General features: G+C 47.2%; 1 protein-coding gene across 6 annotated transcripts in view; it reads left to right on the top strand.

Annotated features, from left to right (window-relative positions):
• The window catches only part of RAPGEF1 (Rap guanine nucleotide exchange factor 1), an 83381-nt gene that overhangs the window by 57449 nt on the left and 6773 nt on the right, over positions 1–19159 (top strand). Inside the window, exons 11-16 of one of the 6 annotated variants that reach the window (XM_017809978.1) lie at positions 690–845; positions 10048–10329; positions 11668–11760; positions 13367–13449; positions 14688–14799; positions 16393–16468. In XM_017809978.1, the coding sequence (XP_017665467.1) occupies positions 690–845; positions 10048–10329; positions 11668–11760; positions 13367–13449; positions 14688–14799; positions 16393–16468 (802 nt within the window). Of the gene's footprint in view, positions 1–686; positions 846–10047; positions 10330–11667; positions 11761–13366; positions 13450–14687; positions 14800–16392; positions 16469–19159 lie in introns of all 6 variants that reach the window. The other 5 variants (XM_017809977.1, XM_017809980.1, XM_017809979.1 and 2 more) reach the window with 5 other exon arrangements.

Below are 19159 nucleotides of genomic sequence, written 5' to 3'. Positions count from 1 at the left end.
TCCTTTCTTGTGAGCTTCAGATCTTGTTTGTGAAATGTACTTTATATTCAACAAGTCAGAGCTGAGAAAGCCTGGATATACCATAGCCTCCCTCAGACTCCTTGCTGTAGTGGAATTCAGGAGAAATTCCTTAATAGGATTTGTTACTTACAGTGTAATATCTGCCTCTTGTGCAAAGGATATGCAATTTTGGATTGAACTGAGAAATGGCAGGGCGTAGCAGTACCGGTGAGGGCACATAGCTCACACTGGGGAGGCCAAGTTCCCAGTCTGCAGGTTGCCACAAAAAATAGCAGTCTGCAAGAATCAGCTGTTTAGCAGCCAGAAGCAAGAGCCAGTTCCTCCTTTGGGCATCTGCCCCCCATGCCAGGGGGAGAAAAGGGCAGTGAGGAACAACCTCTCCCCCCAGCAGATGTCCACGGGTGAGCTGGAAGGGGGAGGCGGGAGTTTATTTCTAAGGGATTTGTGAAACAAAGATTTAAACTGTGGTTTCTGCCGTGCCCCTTGAGCTCAAGAAAGGCATATTGGCGTGTCTGGCTCTGATGAACTGTATGAATAGCTGTTTGTTTAGCCAGCCATTATATGCATTGTTTTACAGTTAGAGTTTCTTACCCTTTATTCATCGCCTTTTCTGTGCTCTCTTTCTCTGTGTCTTGTGTCTCTTGCTTTTTCTCCCCCCTCCTCAGCAGGCCTCCTATGCTGCCTCTTCTCTCTCTTCTGTCTCCTACTGTGTCCAGCAAACTAAAGTGCCCTTCACCCCCGAGGACTCCGGTGCCACTCAGGGCCTCACTATGTCAGTCTCTAACTCCTTTCTCAGCCGGCACAGCTCCTTTCCTGTGCACTCGGTGAGTTCCCTCCACACTGTGACACGTGTGTGTTTTCTTATTGCTGATACACTTGTGTGCAAACTCTGGGCTTACCCTCCCACGTGAAGGTGAAGGTTCCTTTGGGGGCTTTTGAGCTCGTGCAGTAATAACCAGCCAGGTGGGAAAAACGGTGTGTGAGTCTCACTAAATGAAGCCCGGGGGAGGTGTGGCTTTCCTTACTTTATATGTGTGGCCATGTGGACATTTGTGGTGGGGGACTGAGGAAGGAGAGCTGACCCTGTGCCCAGACACACTCCTGTGACCTACATGCTCCCCAGGCTGCACGTTGGAGCTGCAAAGTCTTTTTGTTCCTTTGCATAATTCCAGTGATGTGGATGAGTTGATTAAAGGCTGCCATGTGAGCCTGGCCTTTGGAGAAATAACAAGATACCATCCCCAAAATACAAGGATTTAGTCAAACATATGGAACAGTGGCTGCAGCTCCTAAATTTTTATTATTTTTTTTTTTTCAGAAAATGGCCTCTGCCAGATTTTTCATCTCATATTTGTCTATTTGCTTCCTTTCATGTCTCTGTGGTCCCAAACAAGCTCAGTTTGCTTGTATGATTAGGTGATGGATGAGCAGGATTTTCTCTCCTACAGCACTTGTGAACACCCTGAAGAAAGATCAGCAAGAAGAACTGGGAATGATTTAAATAAAAATAAGAGTAGTATTAGAGCACTGCTTAAATCTGTGATCAGCTGCTTAAATTAAGTGGTAGTAATAACAAAGTATTAATATAAGGAAATTAAACCAAACCATGGGATTCCTCCAGCTCATCAGTGTGGGGCTCATTTGCATGTAAAACTACGTGGTTATGCTCTGATTGCCATGTGATGACAACTGAGAATAGACTATTTTTTAACAGTGACCTGGATGTTTAGTAAATTAGACTTCTTCTGGAGAAGAAATTATCAGACAAGACTTGAGAAAATTCAGAGGTGTTCAATTAGTTTAATTCTGAATGTTTGAAAACAGTATCCTCCCACTGTGCCACTGTTATCTTCCCATTTCAACACTTACTCATTCTTTAAAAATTAGTGATAATTGCTGGTCCGAAGAAGACGAAAGTATTCAAGTGCTTTACAAGTAGTGCTACTTCACAAGCCACGAATTAAACCTTTTGGCTTCCACTTGTAGAGAGAGCAGTATCATAGCTTTGCTGCACAGATGAAAAGGCTGAGGGGTGGAAAGGTTAGTGCTTGCATGCATTTGTGATAAACAGTTTTAAAATTTGAAGTGAAAGCCCTGAATTTTACAGCTCTCTTATTTGATAGTGGTCCTTGCAAGCAAAACGTGGAACTGTAAGACTGGGTAAAAGCACTTGACTATTTTTGTTTTAATTGAGAGGCTATAAATATGATTCTATAACGTTCTAAAAATATGTGGACACTTTTTACAGAAGTGTTCTTTTTGGATTAAATGATTACTACCTACTAAATTGTTCTGACCTATTCTCACCTTACTCTGGACAGCATTATTGTGGATGTATTATTTTATGAAATGTCAAAACTTCATTAAAAAATCCTTGCTCGTTTTTGCAAGGATTTGGTGAGGGGAAAATGAATGGCTGGAGCATGAGGAACAATGAGAACAATGAGACAGTGCACTGTCAAATGCACAAAGGAAATAAGCTGAATTTAAAATGGTGATTTTTCCATTAGTGCCTTTAAATTAGGATAATCTCATAGTTGCTCATGTCTCTAGCTGGTCTATTTTTTCCACAGGCAAAATGAGATTTTCACTATGACAGTGTCTCTTTGAGCTGCAAAATACCAATGTCCTTACATGCATCATAGCTGACCCATGTAATACCATAACCATGTCTTATCCCATTTCCCCCATCCCTAATGAGACAGAGATGTGAAACAGCTGTGAAGGTTTGGATCCTTCCCAGGGTGACACCCTCCATGAGCACTGAGAAGGACCAGGGCCCCTCTTTCAATCTGCTCCCAGCGTTGACTGGAAGGACTGTGTGGTTTCACTCAAGGGATGCTACGAGCTGCACCAGAAACACTTTAAACACGTTGTGCTGCTCCTCATATTTTCATGTCTCCGTTTTTCCCCTCTCCCTAGAAAAAAGCCACTCAAGTGAGTGCTGGGGTGAACAACAAACCTGGTAAAAATAAGCATTACCTTCCCTCCAGCCCCAGCCAGGGAGTCAGTGCTAGGGAGAGCACACCTCCCAGACACAGCCAGCTGAGGAGTTGGCCTCTTGTGTGCCCAGATATCAGTGGTGCCTATCAGATCTTTTAAAATTATAGATCTCCTACATATGAATCGTTATCCTTTCTGTACAGGAAGCAAAAACCTCCTTGGATCAATACCAGGAGGTTCAAGCTGATATGGTTGTCCATTGACCCAGGACAAACAATGCCCTGCAGCTTCGCCAAGTGTAGCCAATTTTCACAAAGTGCCCTGTGCTTTTTTCCTTCCCTGGAGAGTGGCCTGGGATGGACAGCAGGAGTCAATCCCAGAGGGAAGAGCTGGCCCTGTACCCATCTGTTCGTGTGGCAACAGGATGGCAACAAGAAAGCCGACCCTGCACCACGTTCTGCATGTTATCCTGTTAGCTTTGTGCTCAGGTGAAGGATTAGTGCCCTACTACTGATTTACAAGGCTTAAAAAGACTGTTTTCAGACAGTTTTGTTTTGAAGCAAAAAAAAAAGAAAGAGGTGAAGTTGTTCAGAGCATCTTTTAATTTTTAATGCATGAATTTCTCTTCTAGAGCCCCGACTCCTTTCCCTCCCATCGGCACTGCAGAGGCTGCTGCAGCCCAGCTGCCACCCCTGCCCTGTGAGCCCACTAATCGTGCTTTTGCCTCCTTTGCAGGAAATTGTGTCAGAGGTAATAGCTTTTACTGGATAGAGGCAGATCTTGAGCAACTGGATCAAACCTCATAGGTTTGGCAAGTTGAGCTGTTTTTTAACCGAGTCTGATTCGTGTCTGGCCTCTGTGCCAGCAAGGGCTGTGTTGGTAGTGTGGGCTGATGTCTTAAGGAACTGCAGCATCCTATTCCCCATGCCATGCACAGCTAAGCTGTTAAATCCCACACTGGGGGACAAGTGGATGGTACTGTCAAGGATCATTCTAGGGATTCCCATCTCTTCTGAAAGCACTAAACAGCGGGAAGGGAGGAGTGCAGTAAGCACCCTCCTTGGTGACTCTTGGCAGTAGTCTTTTTCTAGCTGATCACCTCCTTCCCTTCTTCTTGTGAACACAGAGCTACTGTGCCTTGGTTTAGCAACTCCTTGTGCTGTTTGACTGGAAGTGGATGGGCAGATATCCGAGTGGCAGGAATCAGACCTTGGAATCTTGATACTTCCTGGCAGCTGGAGAGCCCTGCACTGACAGAGGAAATCATCCGGCGACAAGCTCTATTGCTGCCTATCCACACATTTTCCTCCAAAGGCTGCAGAAAGTCTTGTGGAAGCTTTTCCTCACTGAAACAAGGAACAGTTGTATCTCAGAGACGTGTACGTGCCGTTAGTGGAAATTTGGCTGCATCCTCCACTGGGGAGAAATAACTCTCCTTTCTCAAAATGTTTTTTCTTATGTTTTCTTTTTAATTAAGAAACATTTCCAGTAATTTTCCAGAAACCAATTGGCTGTCAGATTCCAGCAGAAGGCGCAAGTGATTTCCTTATGAAAGCTCCAGTTCAGCGCTTCTGTTCTCACTTGTTCCCACCATTCTTGAACAAATTGAGCAAGCTCACAGAAAATTCACAGCAACTGTTTCTCTTTCTTGTGTGTGTGCTAACGTATGTTCAGGAAAAGGGGGGGTCAGATAAGTGGTTAAAGGCGTGCACAATGCAGACATGTGCTTCCCATGTTTTCCCTGCCTTGCTCCCGTTCCTGTAGCACAATTCCAGCCTGCAGCACACGCCAGGCTCTGGCCCTCAGCAGAGACTGAGCTGTTTTCATTCATATGGTGGAAGCCTCAATCAAACCAGGGACTGGGAAATCGTAGTGTGTTTGTTCATTTCTGTCCTCAGGTTTTGGCTCCTTAACTTGGAGCAGAGGAAAGGGGGAAAGGAAAGATTTGCATCCATTTAACCAGCTGCTGAGTCCTAGGTATTGTTTTGCCTTTCCTGTTTAGCATTCCTTCTGTGTTTGTGTTCATTTCCACTGCCCACGGCAGGCCTGGACACTGGTATTAATAGTGCTGGTATTAATAGTGCCTGCTGGCATCACTGAATCCTGCTTCTGAAAACCACTTCCTCTGATGGTTTGTACATTTCCTTGTATTTGGAGCACTACAGGTCTCTGTGTTAGGTCTATCTAAACAGTCCCACGTTGACTTCATAGACCACACACACCATGGTTTTTGTGTGACTGGCTTTTTAGGAGTCTTGTCTCTGTCTCCAGGCTCTGCCTTTCCGAGGTCTGCTTCCTAAACATGGTGGTATTGTCTACAAGGTAAAGAAGAGTTGACACTGTTGGTGCAATCAGGTTGAATTTTTCTGATAGTTTCAAAGGAGAGATGCATGACAGCATGGTTAATAAATCTTACAAATGTTTTCTTCCCCCACTGCCCCCTTATTTGTTTTGTTGCAAAGATGTACAGGAATCCCTCCCTCTCAAGGAGAAGTTTGGATGTTGTGTTTTCTTGTGCAGAAGCCGGGAGACACAGCAAACCCCATCCATCCCTCTGCTGGGCAAACCATTGCTTTGAACCAGGGAGGTCAGTTGTGCAGCTGGGTCAGAGGCTTTGCTGAGAAACATTCCAACCCGAGGAGCTGCTGCCTTTCCTGTGGCAGTGCTTGAAACCATTCTGTTGGCAGCTTGTGTTTCCAGCCATTCATTGCAGGAGCATTTCCTTCCTCATTAGCAAAAGTACCTGGAAGCCCAGCATTGTGTCATGAGATAGGAAGTCTTTTCCAATAGTTGTCTGTGCAATTATATTCTTAGGGTGTAACGACTTTGTGCAACACCCAGTATTTTGTGAACATAGTTCTGTACTGTTAGAATTTGGGCATCCAGTTCTGGCATGTTGCCATGTCATTCTCTTAATAGCATTAGCAGAGGATATCTAAAAGATTGATCTTTTCCTCTGATAGCTTCATGTTTTGGAAGTCTGAAGCTCTACCTGATCTGGGAGTGTCTGGCAGGATGGCAGATTAATTTGGCAGAAATCCATAGGGTAACTGAGAAGGCTATGCTTAAAAGGTAAAGACTGTGTCTGCTGATACTGCAGATGCTCTGTCAGCCATATAATTGAATTCAGCTTCAGATTTAGGATTGAGACTGTTGTAACTTGCAGCCAGTGACTCCCTGCATATATATCCCTGTCTCCCTGTTAGCTGTGGTCAACCATGCCTAGTGAGCGTGGAGAAGCATCACTCTTGAAATAAGTTTCCTATTAGAGTGCTTATCTCCTGCCATCTAATCCAAATAAACAGCCAGAATGTCGTTGACCTTTGGGACATCCTGTAACACGACTGCTAATGATGGAAAGCTGTCCTAAAATATTCACTGTTGCAAAAAAATCAAAGGCAGCAAACTGAAAAGGTTGAAAGATGCCGTCTCTGGGAGACCTCTGTGTGTCACGGTGTGTGGTAAATGTTCAGGGCCGGGCACGTTTGCTTCCTGCTGTTCCCAGGAGACAAGAGTGCTCCCAGCTCAAAGCACGCTTTGTGGAAGTACTTCCCAAGTGGCAGATAGGTCCTTTTAAAAGCCACTTTACTGGTGAGAGCAGAGAGATCTCTCTCTCTTCTCCCTGTCTTGGCTGTTTGCTGTCATAGGTCGGGATCATCTTCTGGTCCTGTGGTGGGAGCTGGCAGCGTGGCCGGAGTTTGGATAGAGGAAAGCATCCTTTCCCAAAGATTCCCGTTGCACCCTTTTTTCTAGCTTTCCCAGAGATTATTTTGAAATACTTCACTTAAAGCAAAGCCATGGAGTAGGAGGTTGTGTCTGTACAGCCATAACCAAGGCCTGACTGACCCTGCAGGAAACCTCTAAGAAGCAGATTAAAAGAGGCACTGATTTGTTTCCAAGATAAACTGTTGCCTCTTATGGGGAGGACTAGAGGATTACTTGTTTCCTTGTGACAGTTGTGCTGAATGGACTGTCCCCTCCCCAAAAGAGTATGTCTCTCAGAGGATAGCAGGGCTTCCAAGAGATGTGCAACACCCAAATCCCATGGAAGCCATTGCTGCAATTCCTGCTGCAGCTGCTGGCTGGGCTGGGTCAGGCTGGGGAGCAGAGGAATAGGTGCCATATGGACATCATCTTCACTGCAGGGTGGTTTTTTTTCCCCCTCTTTAAAGTACGCTTCAGTCTTGGCTCTTGTCCCAGCACGGCTGCATAACTGGAATTCCAGAGCTGCTTGCAGGCTCCGGAGGAAGGAGGGGGCTCCCTGGCTCCCTTTCTACAAGATGCAACTTTACTACAAAATTGGAAGTCGAGAGCAGTCTGACTAATTAATGCCAATGCTCCAAAGGCTTCTCTGTGCTGTTCCCTTTGTTAACAGCATGCTGAGGGCCTGTCTGCATCCTTAAATGATTGTTCACGGATCACATAATGAAGATTAATGCATTTTCCTGGGTACCTGAAACTTAAACCGGGATTTTCAACATATCTCATGCCAAGATGTTGTTCTGAAAGGTGTATTGATGAGGCCGAGGAGAGATGAATTATATAGTCATTGTCGATACTAACATATCTGCATTTAAACTTGTAAAATTTATGCAATGTTATGTTATATTTAGGTTTAAATTGCCTTTGAATTGGGATTAATTTCTCTGAAACTCCTCAAGGCAGAAGCTGTGCAAATGTTAAGCAATAACTCATCTCTCTGAGCTGCTGGCCCAGGCTGCAGGGCACCAGAGTCTGCCCTGAGCTAACCCTGCCAGCACCTCACGCAGGGCTCTGCCTGTCCCAGAGTGACTTGGCTGAGGACACTCATTTCCTTTCACTCTTGCCCTGCGTGAGCTCCACTGCTGCTTTGAAAAAGCCTGGCTTTTCCTTTGGGTTCGGCAGGTCAGGGACAAAACCCCTTGGAACTCCTCTGTGGTAGATGTCCATCAACTACAAAGTGAGGGACAGCGTGTGCCGCCTGTCCCGTGTGGGTGCAGGAAGCCCAGCTCCAGGGGAGCTGGCACACAGCTTCTGTTGGAGCTAATTATTTCCTTTACAGGAGCGGAGGGTCTTGTTACCAGGACTGCAGTTTTTTGAGCGCCTTCCTGAGCCATGGCAGCAGTGGTTTGGGGTCTAGGCTGGGACTTGGGGTGATAGTTGGCCTATCAGCAGCAGTGAGATCATGGAATACCAGGCAGGCATAAATGAATCTGCTGAGCCAAGGTGATGTCATGAGCCTGGCGTCTTACGAGGGATTTAGTGGTTTGTGCCATGCAAGTGAAAATGAATAAATGTAGAGCATTTATCCAGGCAGAAAGTAAATACAGAGATTAGACTTGTCATTGTTACTGAGGCAGCTCCAAAAGCTGACAGTGTCCCTGGAGCCAGCGCTGCTCATCCGGAAAGAAATGGGCAGGAAGAGAGAGGAGCCTGTCCTAAAGCCAGTCTCCTTTTAGCCACAGGCATGTGGTGGGGATTTGCATTTTAATTATTTTTCAGTAGTCTTTTAAGCTCTCTTTCCAAAGCATCCCACTCCCCTCCTCTGTATTATGGCCTGCAATTTGTTTTGGGCCCTGAGAATACACTCAGAACACTGCTGGACTCCAGGCACAGCGGAGGGCAGCCACTCAAGGATTAAGGTGGTTGAAGGTAAAGTCTAACCATTGACCTTTACATTTCCTTTCCTTTGTAGTGGAAAAGCTTTTTCCAACCAGGCTTCTGGCCCGAGGCTGTTCTCAGTTTAGTTTTTTATGCTCACATCTTTCCTAGGTAGAAACAAAAACGCCACTGCTGAGCTGGATGCTGCTGTGGCTCAGGTGATGGACTAAGCTTTGCTTAACCAGCTCAGCTCTCCTGAGAAAATGTAGCCTGAATTCTCTGATTCCTGCCTTGTTTCCCCTTCTTTTTACATCACAGCAGTGTTACTTTTCAGCCTGGTTTGAGCAAGTTGTGTCTGTGCTTCTTGAGAGCTCTGTACTGCACCATCCTTCTGCAGCAGATCACTCAACCGAGCAGCGCCACAGCTTTGTTTCAGTGTGGGTTTTTTTGGATGATGTGGCTCTTCCTTCAGTCCACTTGACTTTGACACAGATCTCACTAGTGGTTGAGCTCTGCAGGTTTTAAAATAAACTCCTCTCCAGCAGATTTAGCATTATTGTCTGTCTTTTTTTTTTTTTTTTAATGGTTGTCAGCTTTGTTTTGGACTTACCCTGATGGCAAATCTTACTAGCACCAGATGTTAAAAGACAGAGGGTTGCTCTTGTTTTTCTTGGCACAATATATTCCCACTGCACCCTGTTTAATATTATCTGAACAGTAATCTGATGATTAGGAGAGATAGTGAAATAAAGCTTTACGCAGATGATCTCTTTTCATCTCTTCAGCTGAGTCTTCGAGGCACTGCATTAAAGGATCAGTTTGATAAGGAATTCATCGCTCCTGAGGGCAATTATCATTTTTGCTCCCTGTTTTTCTCGAATGGGAAGGAGTAGCAGCATAATCTCCCTGTATCCTTCAGTGTAACTTTGAAGGCAGTATCCAGCTGCTCCTCCCTGGGAGCTGTGTGTTCTGGAACAGACTTGACACAGTAGCTGCTAAATTACAGGGCTGGAGCAAACAGCATCTTAAATTTGGATCCTGCGGAAAATCCCAGAAAAGCAAGAAGCACTTGGAGTACTTTTCTCTGTCTAGATACTTCTAGCATGCTCAGAGTCCTGATTTCTGTATGCTTTTACATCCTTTCCTCCACTTGGGTGATTTTCGGGGTCACTGCATCAGTACTGAGATACCCAGGCTTTTCCCTGCATAGGAAAGGCTGGATACCTGCAGGTCACACCTCACTGCCCACTTTCCCTCTGTGAGTTGAGCAGCTGAGCTGCTGTTTGTGCCAGAACATGCCTCTCCTGAAAAAACTGGTTGATGTATCCCAGGTAGCAATTCCTGCTCTAGTGTGTGGATGGTGAAATAGTGCTGCCTGTGTTAGAAATGCCTTGTGCTGTCACTGCTACGCTGCTGCCGATCTAATTACCTTTTCTCTTGTCTGTCTCTCTTTCCTTTCCCCTTCTTCCTTGTTTTTGTGTTGTACGTCCCTGCATCCTGCAGTACAAATCCGTGTTTAGGTCCTACTCCCAGGACTTTGTGCCTCACAACCAAGTCTCCATACCTCCTTTCCTGTCTTCTACCTCCTCCTCCTGCTCCACCCCGCCTTTTCCGCCCGTCCATCCATCTCCGAGCCCCGACCTGGCGGTGCCCGCCGCAGCCAGCCAGTCACCCAGCACTGTGGATGTGCCAAACTCCTCTTCTCAGGAGAGCAGCTTTAACGGGAATGCTCCTGTCTGCCTTCCTTCTGAAACCTCTTTCACTGATTCTCTCCAGACGCCTTCGGTGAGACCATCCAAAGAGATAATGATGCACCTTAACACAAGGCTGCCTTTATTTGTTTGGTTTTGTTGTGTTTTTTTAAAAAAAGAAAATGTCTCTTGTATTAATACATGCTAAGTGTGGTCTAGTCTGGTTTCCAAGTGCATGTGTGAATTGCAGAGTAGATATTTCTTATAAAAATGGTAGCTAGAAAAAATGAACAACCTCAGCAGGTTTGAGAAAACATTAACACATGAGTAGGAAACACAAAATGTCAAATGCTGGTGAAGGGGAGAGGAGAAGTTGCTGTAGCTTCCTGCAATTGTAATACAAAGCTGAGGGAGGTAAAGAAGTGTTTTGTGAGGTTGATAGTTTCTAAACACAGGCTCCTTACAACAGTTTCCATCCTGCAGTTGCTGCCCTGCTCCCTCCTAAGTCTCTGGAGAGCCCCAGGAGCAATGGGTGCAGTCCAGCTCTGTCTCTCCTGTGCATAAACCTGTTGTTCTCTCCAGATTCCTGCTTTTCCCACTTCCCAGCAGCTCCAGCTGTGCCCTTGGTGGCAGGTATCACATGTTGGTGAAGTTAGGCTAATGCTGTTCCCACACTGCTAGTTTGAGGTCCCAGGTCAGTTTGCAGATCACTGAGCAGGTTTGTCCATTACAGCTACTTTTTTAAACACCTCATTTTCAAGACAGTTCCTCTTTCCTCTCCTGTGAAGCAGAGAGTTGATGGGATTAGAGCTGTCAGCACAGGGCCTTCTAGTGCTGCCTCTTCACCAGGATTGGAAGAGGGTCACTGATTACAGACTAAATGTGCAGGTTTTCACGCTTTGGACGTGACCTTGCTTTGCATCTTCCTTGCGTTGGGTCCTTGTTATCCCCCAGAAGCGCTCGGGTTTGGTTTATTCTGGTGTGATGGGTCTCGTAGAGTAGTTTGGGGGATGCCTTTGATGCCCTCAGGGCTGCAGGGCTGTTCTGCATTCAGTGACAGGACTGCAGTGAGGGTAGGACAGGCACTCGTGTGTCCAGCTCTGAACGCTCCGCTTCCGGCACCCTGCAATCCACACGTGCCCGTTGCACCTTGGCAGTCTCACACGGAGTCCACAGCTCTTCCAAAGCAGTGCCTGCTGCTGTCCTCCTGCAGCTCAGGGCCCTTGGTACAGTCCTCAAGAACCAGAAAATAATGACCCCTGGGATGGTACAGCCTCAATGGCCAGTGTTGGAGACAGAGAACGACTCCCCATTATGTGACAGCGGCTGCCAAGGGCAGTTCTGCTCCCGGCCCGTGGGCACGTTCTCTCACTAACATTCAGTGCTGGTGGGCAACACCATCACGTATTTCCTTTCATCCTGTCTCCCTCAGAGTGAAAACGCCAGTGAGGAGGCTGGTGAGGGTGAATACGTCAATTTGTATTCCTCTGGCCAGAGCAACGGGGAACTCCCTCGCTCTGAAGGAGTAAGTAACCCGGAGAGGGCCGGACACCGGGAAGGGGCTGCCTGGTGCATGCTGAGTTCACACCGGGGCTGACGCGCTTGGCACCGGCCTCTTCTGCACACCCTGGAGCTCCTGTGTCCATCCTGCTGCCCCAGCTCCCTTGCTGGCCATCCCTCTGCTTGCCCACTCCTGGCTGCAGGCTTGGGTGGAGAGCAGGCGATGCTTCCAGCGAGCCCTGGCAGGAGGCAGGGATGGCTCTTCTTGCCGTGCTCTTTCCTTTGCGCTTTGCTGTCTGTTTGGAGCTGCTTGCCTGAGGTTCCCTTCCAGAAAGCTGCACCCTCACCAGTGCCATCCTGGGGCCGTGTCTCTTCTTGGAACTGCTTTGCCTTCCCTATTTTAATACAGAAAGCCTTGTGCTCTAAAAATTTTTCTTCCTTTGCTCTTTGGATACGAAAGTAAGCTGTTGATTTAGCATTGTACTCACATGCTTTTTCTTCCCTTCTTCAAGCCTCATATCTTAGATATTTCCTAAAGGAGCAAGGGCGTTTTCCATTCCAGGGAGGTCCCGTCTTCCTGTTGGGTCATAGGAAACAGCAGCAGAGGTCCGTGGTGATCCTTTTGCCTGCCCTCATCTTGGAAGGCACATCTCCTCCACAGGATGTCTCCGAGACATTTATCCATGCTGGTGTCAAATATGCCAAGAGATAGTGCTCCCATCACTTCCCTTCAGGAGACACATCTGGCCAGGCCCATCCTCTTGGGCAGCTGCGAGCGGGTTCTCAACTTTGAAGCAAAGGGCTTTACAGATATAGTCTGGAAAAATCCTTCAGACACCACGAAACCTAAGCTCACCAGAGGGTTTTCCATGCTGAGTGAATAGTGTGTAGGTGGTTTCAGTCCTGTCTGTTCACCAGGTTGAATTTCCAAGGTTCGCTCTGCATGATGTTAAATAATTCCGAACTCCCATTAATATTCCCATTTGCCGTTCATGGCTATTTGTCTCCTTAATAAATGGCCCACTTAAAATGCTCTATCTTTGCTCCGAGCTCTCTACCTGCTGTTCCGAGCCGCAGGTTCAGCTGGTTCTGCTTTTTTGCATTAGCCTCATTTCCACAGCCCTGAGTTGTGGAGTGGAAACGTTGCATCACCGAGAAACCTCTTCCGATGGGAGAGAAGGGAGGTAGGAACCAGTGAGCATCCCCCCCCCAAGGCAGGGGGGCTGTGATCAGCAGGGGAACTGAAACTGGAGAGCTCAGAGCTGGCTCTGTCCGTTTGGATTAAAGCAGGAGGCAAGTGTACTTCGACAGTAAGGGCTGGAGGAAAAATAAAAGGTCACGAGAGGGTTAAAATCCAAGACAACAGCTGACTTGTGTTGTAACTTTCAGCATCATTTCACAATGTTAAAAGCAAACAGTACTAATTACACTAGTCTCCAGAGATGGTCCCAAATTTCCTGTCTGATTAACTTCTGTGTTTTCCTGGCATTTGGCATTAACTTGCATCAGTCTTTAACCGCTCTGTAGGAATTTACAGTAAAGGGCCATTTAGAGGCAGGCAGACTGTAAGTGCAAGGCTGGCTGGGCTCAAGAACCCCACGTAATAATGAAAAACTTCTTTCTCTTGGCAGGAATCTCCCTCTGTCAAAGACTCCAAAGACTCCGCTGTGAACAGCAGTTCCATGGGGAAGGAGGGCAAAGATGGTGCTGACAGGTGAGCCTGGCTCCCTTGGTGCTTCTGCTTCCAGCCTGAAGGGTACAGAGCCCTCCCAACATCCCCTCTGCCAAACTACCCTGCCTGTTCTGCCCTCAACCTCCTCTGTGTTCTCTAAACTTTTAAGCCCACATTTTTGGACAGCCAGTGAGTGATGGGATCCTGCTGGACAAGGAGGATCCTGGCAAGATTGCCCTGCTGGACTCAGGGAGCCCCTGGGGGTCAGTGCAGCCCATGTTAGCCATCCTCAGTCCATCTCATTGGCAGTGCTGTCACTGACACTGGCTGCTACCTCCTGCTTCCAGGAAAACGTGTGAAAAGAGTCAGTATTGCTGTTTGGAATAGTCTTCCAGAGGGGAATTTCTTCCTAACCCTGCTAGTTAGAGGCTGGCTGAGGCCCTGAAGCAGGAGGCTTTATATCCCTTCTAATGCTCTTAGCTATCATTTGCCTATGTAAATGAAGAGGTGCAAGCTGTAACAGATGGGCTTCAGGAGGAGTGGAGTGAGTGCTTCCCTGCTGCTCGAGATTGCTCTGCAATTGCATTTCTAAAGCAAAAATAGAGAACAGAGATGATTTGTGTGTGACAGTCAACTTCCCTCCCCCATTTCCCTGCAGTTGGTTTGAGGGTTTTAATCCCTGCAGTGAAGGAGACAACACAAGAGTGCTCTGCAAAGCTCACTATCAGCTCAAAGTACCGACTGGTGCATGGGATTTTGGCCTGTGCCTAGGGAAAGCTATGAAGAACATAAGTATATTATATTTTTTTTAGGAACATAGCCACAGAGAGCACACGTCCAGGCACGAGAAAGTAGGAATAGAGTTAGGGATGTACACCAGAAAAATGGTCAGAGCTTTCTGCTCTGCCTTCCTGCAAAATGAGAGCCTGTCATCTCCCCTTGTCTCAGCACAATGGGTCGTGAACTGACTAAGATATGTATGTGTAGAGTAGGTTCAGTCTCTATACATTTGAGGAAGGGCTTAGATTTGTGTGCACTAAAAATTTGGTGGATTAAGGAGACATAGAAGTGTGTACTTATGCAGGGCATAGTAAAATCCTGCCAGAAATGCAGACAGACAAGTGTTCAGGCCTAAATGTTCATCTTCCTCTGTTTCAAGAGATGCACAAAGCAACAGAATTAGAGCCAGACATTTGGGTTTGTTTGCAGAAGGTTTACCTCCAGAGTGTCTGTGTACTTACTGTCATTTAATGAAGGTTATTTCCCTCTTTTTTTCACAGGCAGCCACAGTCACCAGATAATTTGGAATCGTCACAGCTGGAGGAAGAGGTAGATGAGCTGTCCCTTATTGACCACAGTGAAATCATGGCTAGATTAACACTGAAGCAAGAGGTAAGTGCATTCAGGGTTTGCTTTTGTACTCTTTGGTTTACACTGTGTTGAAATCTGATTCTCTGTGTGCACAAGCAAGGCATCACCTCTTATTTGATATTAAAAAGTAGGTTGCAGCAGAACTGGGATGTGAGTGCAGGCTGTTGTTATAAAGTATGAGATGCTGGTACAGGCAGGGAGCATCAGCAACGAATGAGGTTTTAACAGAAGGTGAAATGTCTCCCTAAAAAACAGCACATCTTGTGCCCTTTTCCCAGTCTGCCCCTTCCCACCTCTTCATCCTGCGACAGTCTTGGAATGAATCACCTGAGAGCCTGAGCACAAGAAATCCAGGTGTGGCTTGATGGTGTTGGCCTTTCGGCCTGATGGCAGGTTCAGCAGGTGAATGAGCAGGACATTGTGTTGCTGATGTGGAAAAGCAGCCGAAGGAACTGTTTTGTATTTGAGAAACAGCTTCGTGTCTGGCCTCGGGTGCACTCCCAGCCAGCTTTGCTCGCTGTGCTCTTGAACCACGCTGTCTTTGACATGCAGCTTGAGGGAACACGCAGGCTTTTGAAGCTTTCAGACTGTCAGGGGGTTGGTCTGAGAAACAGAGAGAATGTATCATTTACTGGCACTTAAGGAGTGTTCTTTGGTCAGCTGAGATGTGCAGGAAAAGCTATTACTCATTCTTTAAGTAGTGTTTCATATTAGTCTTGCCAGAGGGTCACCTGAAATATTCACATCTTAGACATAGCTGCTCCATGGCTGTAATCCATGTTTTTTTCACTGGTTTCCATATTGAAATGACAATCCTCCTCCTCTGCTGGATCATTTCCTTTAAAAAAACATTTAAAAATCAGTGATTTCTGAGCATTTGGGACTAGTAGATGTGTGTCTTAATGTCTCCTTTCTTTCTTTTCTTTATGATCTGCACTTTTGAAACAGTATAGAACTGTCACTGTGAGCTGCTTCCTGCAGTGTGGGAACCGCTGGCTGAGTGATGGATCAGTTTTGCATATTTTGAGTTGTGAAATGCAGTAGCTAGAAGAGTGTTTTAGAGAGTGGTAAGGCAGGGGTCAAGCAATTAGCAGGGCTGTTTTCTGCTCCTGGTTATTGGATCGCTTCAGGTGACCTCTGGCCAAATAGTTCCAGATTAGGGAATTAACTTGCTAGTTTTTGATGTTCCAGCAACATGGGAGTTGAATGCGTGACCTCCCACCCCACAGCCACTGTGGTACGTGGCTGTGTGAACTTTGAGACAGTTCACACAGTGTTGCTGCTCTGTTAATGGTCTTCTGGGAGCGTTTGGGGCATTTGTGTTCATTCTTCTGTGGACAGAAGGTTCAGCTTTCACTAAGCTTCACAGCCTGGCCTTAAGGAGTCAGAGATCCCGGGTAAGGATCAGCCCAGCTCCTCATCTGGGACACCAAATGCTTTATCCCAATTCCAGGATTAGCCCAGCACTGAAGACCATGTCCCAGCTTGTGCTGTGAGCAGTGCCAGGAACATTGTGTACACTGCCAGTTGCTGCTGAGCTTGAACCCCAGCGCTGTTAAACCAGGCCGAAGGGAACCTTGGGCCGTGCCTAACATGGTTGTGTTCCCGTTGCAGGGGGATGATGGGCCAGACGTTCGTGGTGGATCTGGAGACATCCTGTTGGTGCACGCAACGGAGACTGACAGGAAAGGTACGTGGATGCAGCAGGGCAGAGCTGAGGGGCACAGCCTGGCACGGCCTTTGGCTGCTGATCTTCTGGTCTTCTGCCTCTGCCTTCTGCTGTGGAGGCAGCTGGGCCTGGGGGAGGGTCTGCAGGGATCCCCTGCACAGCCTGGGGGGGTTGTGCTTATCTGTGGTAAATGGAGGTAAGCTGGATAAGCCCCTGGTGGTTCCATTTAGCAGCTGGGATGGTATTAACTCCTCACAGCCCTTGCCCAGATCTGGAAGGCGAGGCACACCAGTGACAGTGCTCTGTTGGTGACCCTGCACCTGTTGAGCTGGGCCACTGCCTTCTGGGAATGCAGGAGTGACCAGCCTGTTGTGCATGGATCCTGTGTTCAGTGGTGCTCCTTGACCTTTGGATGTCAGGGCAGTGGGGATGCAGAAGTTGCTGGAGTGAGTGTTGCATGGAAGTAGGAAAAAAGGGATGTTGGTTTGGGTCTGATGCAGTACCCGTGGGCATTGGGCAGGCTGTTCAGGTGCTGATCTGCTGACACCCTCATTTTCAACTTACCCTGTCACTTCCTAGTCCCACTTTTTACTACTTGCATCCTGGTAGCCACCCAGGCCAGTTCAGAGAGGGAATCCACAGTACAGGAAAGGAGATGCAGAGGAGGAAAGGGGATGTTATCAACCCTTGGCTCTGGATTTGTTAAAACCCCACTTTATCTCTCCAAACCCAGTCACCACCCACACGAAGCTCTCCTATTCAAGACCTGTGGCAAAGACAGCCTTTGCAGTGTTTCCAGAGAGTGATTTGAACCTGCCAAACACATTTGTGCTGATGGCCTTAACCAGGATTGATCTCCTTATCTCCTGGGATGCAAAGCAAAACACTAACCCACTGAATCACTCAGCACTTGTATTTTAGAGGTTTGATAGTCAAAGGGGAAATATCTTTCATGTACATTTTTAAATGACAGGGGTTTTACTGTAGCATAAGATGTTTGCAATTACTTACCAGCACTATTCAGCTACCAAGAAAATCCTTTCCCTGACAGCTGTTTCTCAGTTTGCATTGGGCACCAAATCCAGGAAGAAAGGATCAAAGTTAGGAACATACTAGAGAGGAGGAGGCAATTGATTGTGCCAAGGGTAGATATGTATTTTAAAGAAAATAGTCTAAATGAGGTGGTGGAAATATCCCTTATAAAAAACGCTGAAAGTGGAATAGAGAAACTCTGATTTACTCCTGCTGTTCTCTGGAACATCACAGTGGAAGAACTTCCCTACTGTTCCTGCTGAAAGACAGCTGCTTGGTAAGGGGATGTGTGCTTAGACCTCCAGTTCATGAACAGGGGGCTCTGAGGGTGCTGCAAGCAGTGGGGTGAAAGCTGTGGAGAACCTTTCAGGACTGGGGAAAACTGGAGCAGGATTTTTACTGCCCAGTGGTGCAGCTGGGGATTGCTGGGTGGAGGGAGCTCAGGTTCTCAGTCCCTGTGCTTGGCCTCACAGGCACTGCCAAGCCATGGAGCTGAATGGAGCAGAGAGGAATTTGTGCTATGCTAACCCACTGTTTGGGTGACTGAGAGGGTTAATGAATTAAGCTTACAATGAGAAGAATTCAGGGCTTGTAAATCAATCAGCCAAACGGCACAGAGGGGTAGAGTTAAGAGGCTTTCCTTTAAAGATGAATTTCTTGGCAGCTTCAAGTGCCAGAGCAGACCAGCTGTATTACCTCACGTTGCCTTTTGGGCAGATGGGAACCCAGAATAAATGTAACTCCACGCCCTGTTGCATGATGCTTCTTGTCCGTTTGAGTTTTCTAAAAGAGCTAAATGGAATAAGGGATAACGAGAGACTTGTGGTCTTTAGGAATAAAATCCGTGGTCAGTTAAGTGCTCACAGCCACACACACTTGCTGTGAGTGCAGGATTACAGCTGGATGAGGCCTGGGGCTCACCCCTGACATGACCACCCAGCTTCTGGCTTTAGAGCTTATGTCTGATTGTCTGTAACCAAAAGGCAGCAGCAGTCTCTGATTTAAGAGCAGGAGGAAGCAGCATTGCCACGAGGTTCCTGCCAAGAAAAACATTGCAGGTAGAGAGGCACAGCTACCCCACTGTGCCCTGCCCCTTCCCACCCTCCATGGCAATGGATGGATGTTACAGCACGTGGGTGTGGGGTGATCCCTGTCCTGGCTGGAACAAGCTCTGCATGCACAGCCGAGCCTGGGCAGGCCCAGCAGGAGCTTTTTCTCCCAGTCTGCCCACGGTGCTCCTGGCAGGGGCAGGGTGCCATCCCACTGCACATCCTGCTGCTGGTTTGTACTGGAGTTAATGCTCCCATTGGACACTGCTGTCCACAGTGACCAGGCATTGCCCAGGAGAGTTCTACAGTCCTGACCTGAAATCTGCTTTCCCATTTGCAATCCCTGCTTTTTCAAGTTCCATCCTTTGTGCCCATGGCAAAGCCCAAAGCCTTTTGTGATTCTGGGCCCTGCAGCACCCCCATCCTGCTGAAGAATTAACACAAACTAACTCACCCCATGTCATCATCTGTGTTGTGGCAGGGTCGTGGCCATGGTAGTGTCAGTTTTTGCAGTGCAATTTACTCTTCTTTTGGCTGAAAATAATCTTATATTTACACTGTTCTGGGACAAATTTCCTGGAATGCAGTAAGGACAGAAGATCTGCAGCACCAGAGCATCATGTTGAAACAC

The sequence above is a fragment of the Lepidothrix coronata genome, unplaced genomic scaffold, assembly GCF_001604755.1.
Source record: "Lepidothrix coronata isolate B3197 unplaced genomic scaffold, Lepidothrix_coronata-1.0 Scaffold28, whole genome shotgun sequence".
NCBI lineage: Eukaryota > Metazoa > Chordata > Aves > Passeriformes > Pipridae > Lepidothrix > Lepidothrix coronata.
Note: the sequence above shows the minus strand (reverse complement) of the source record. Positions and strands in the feature narration are given on the sequence as shown.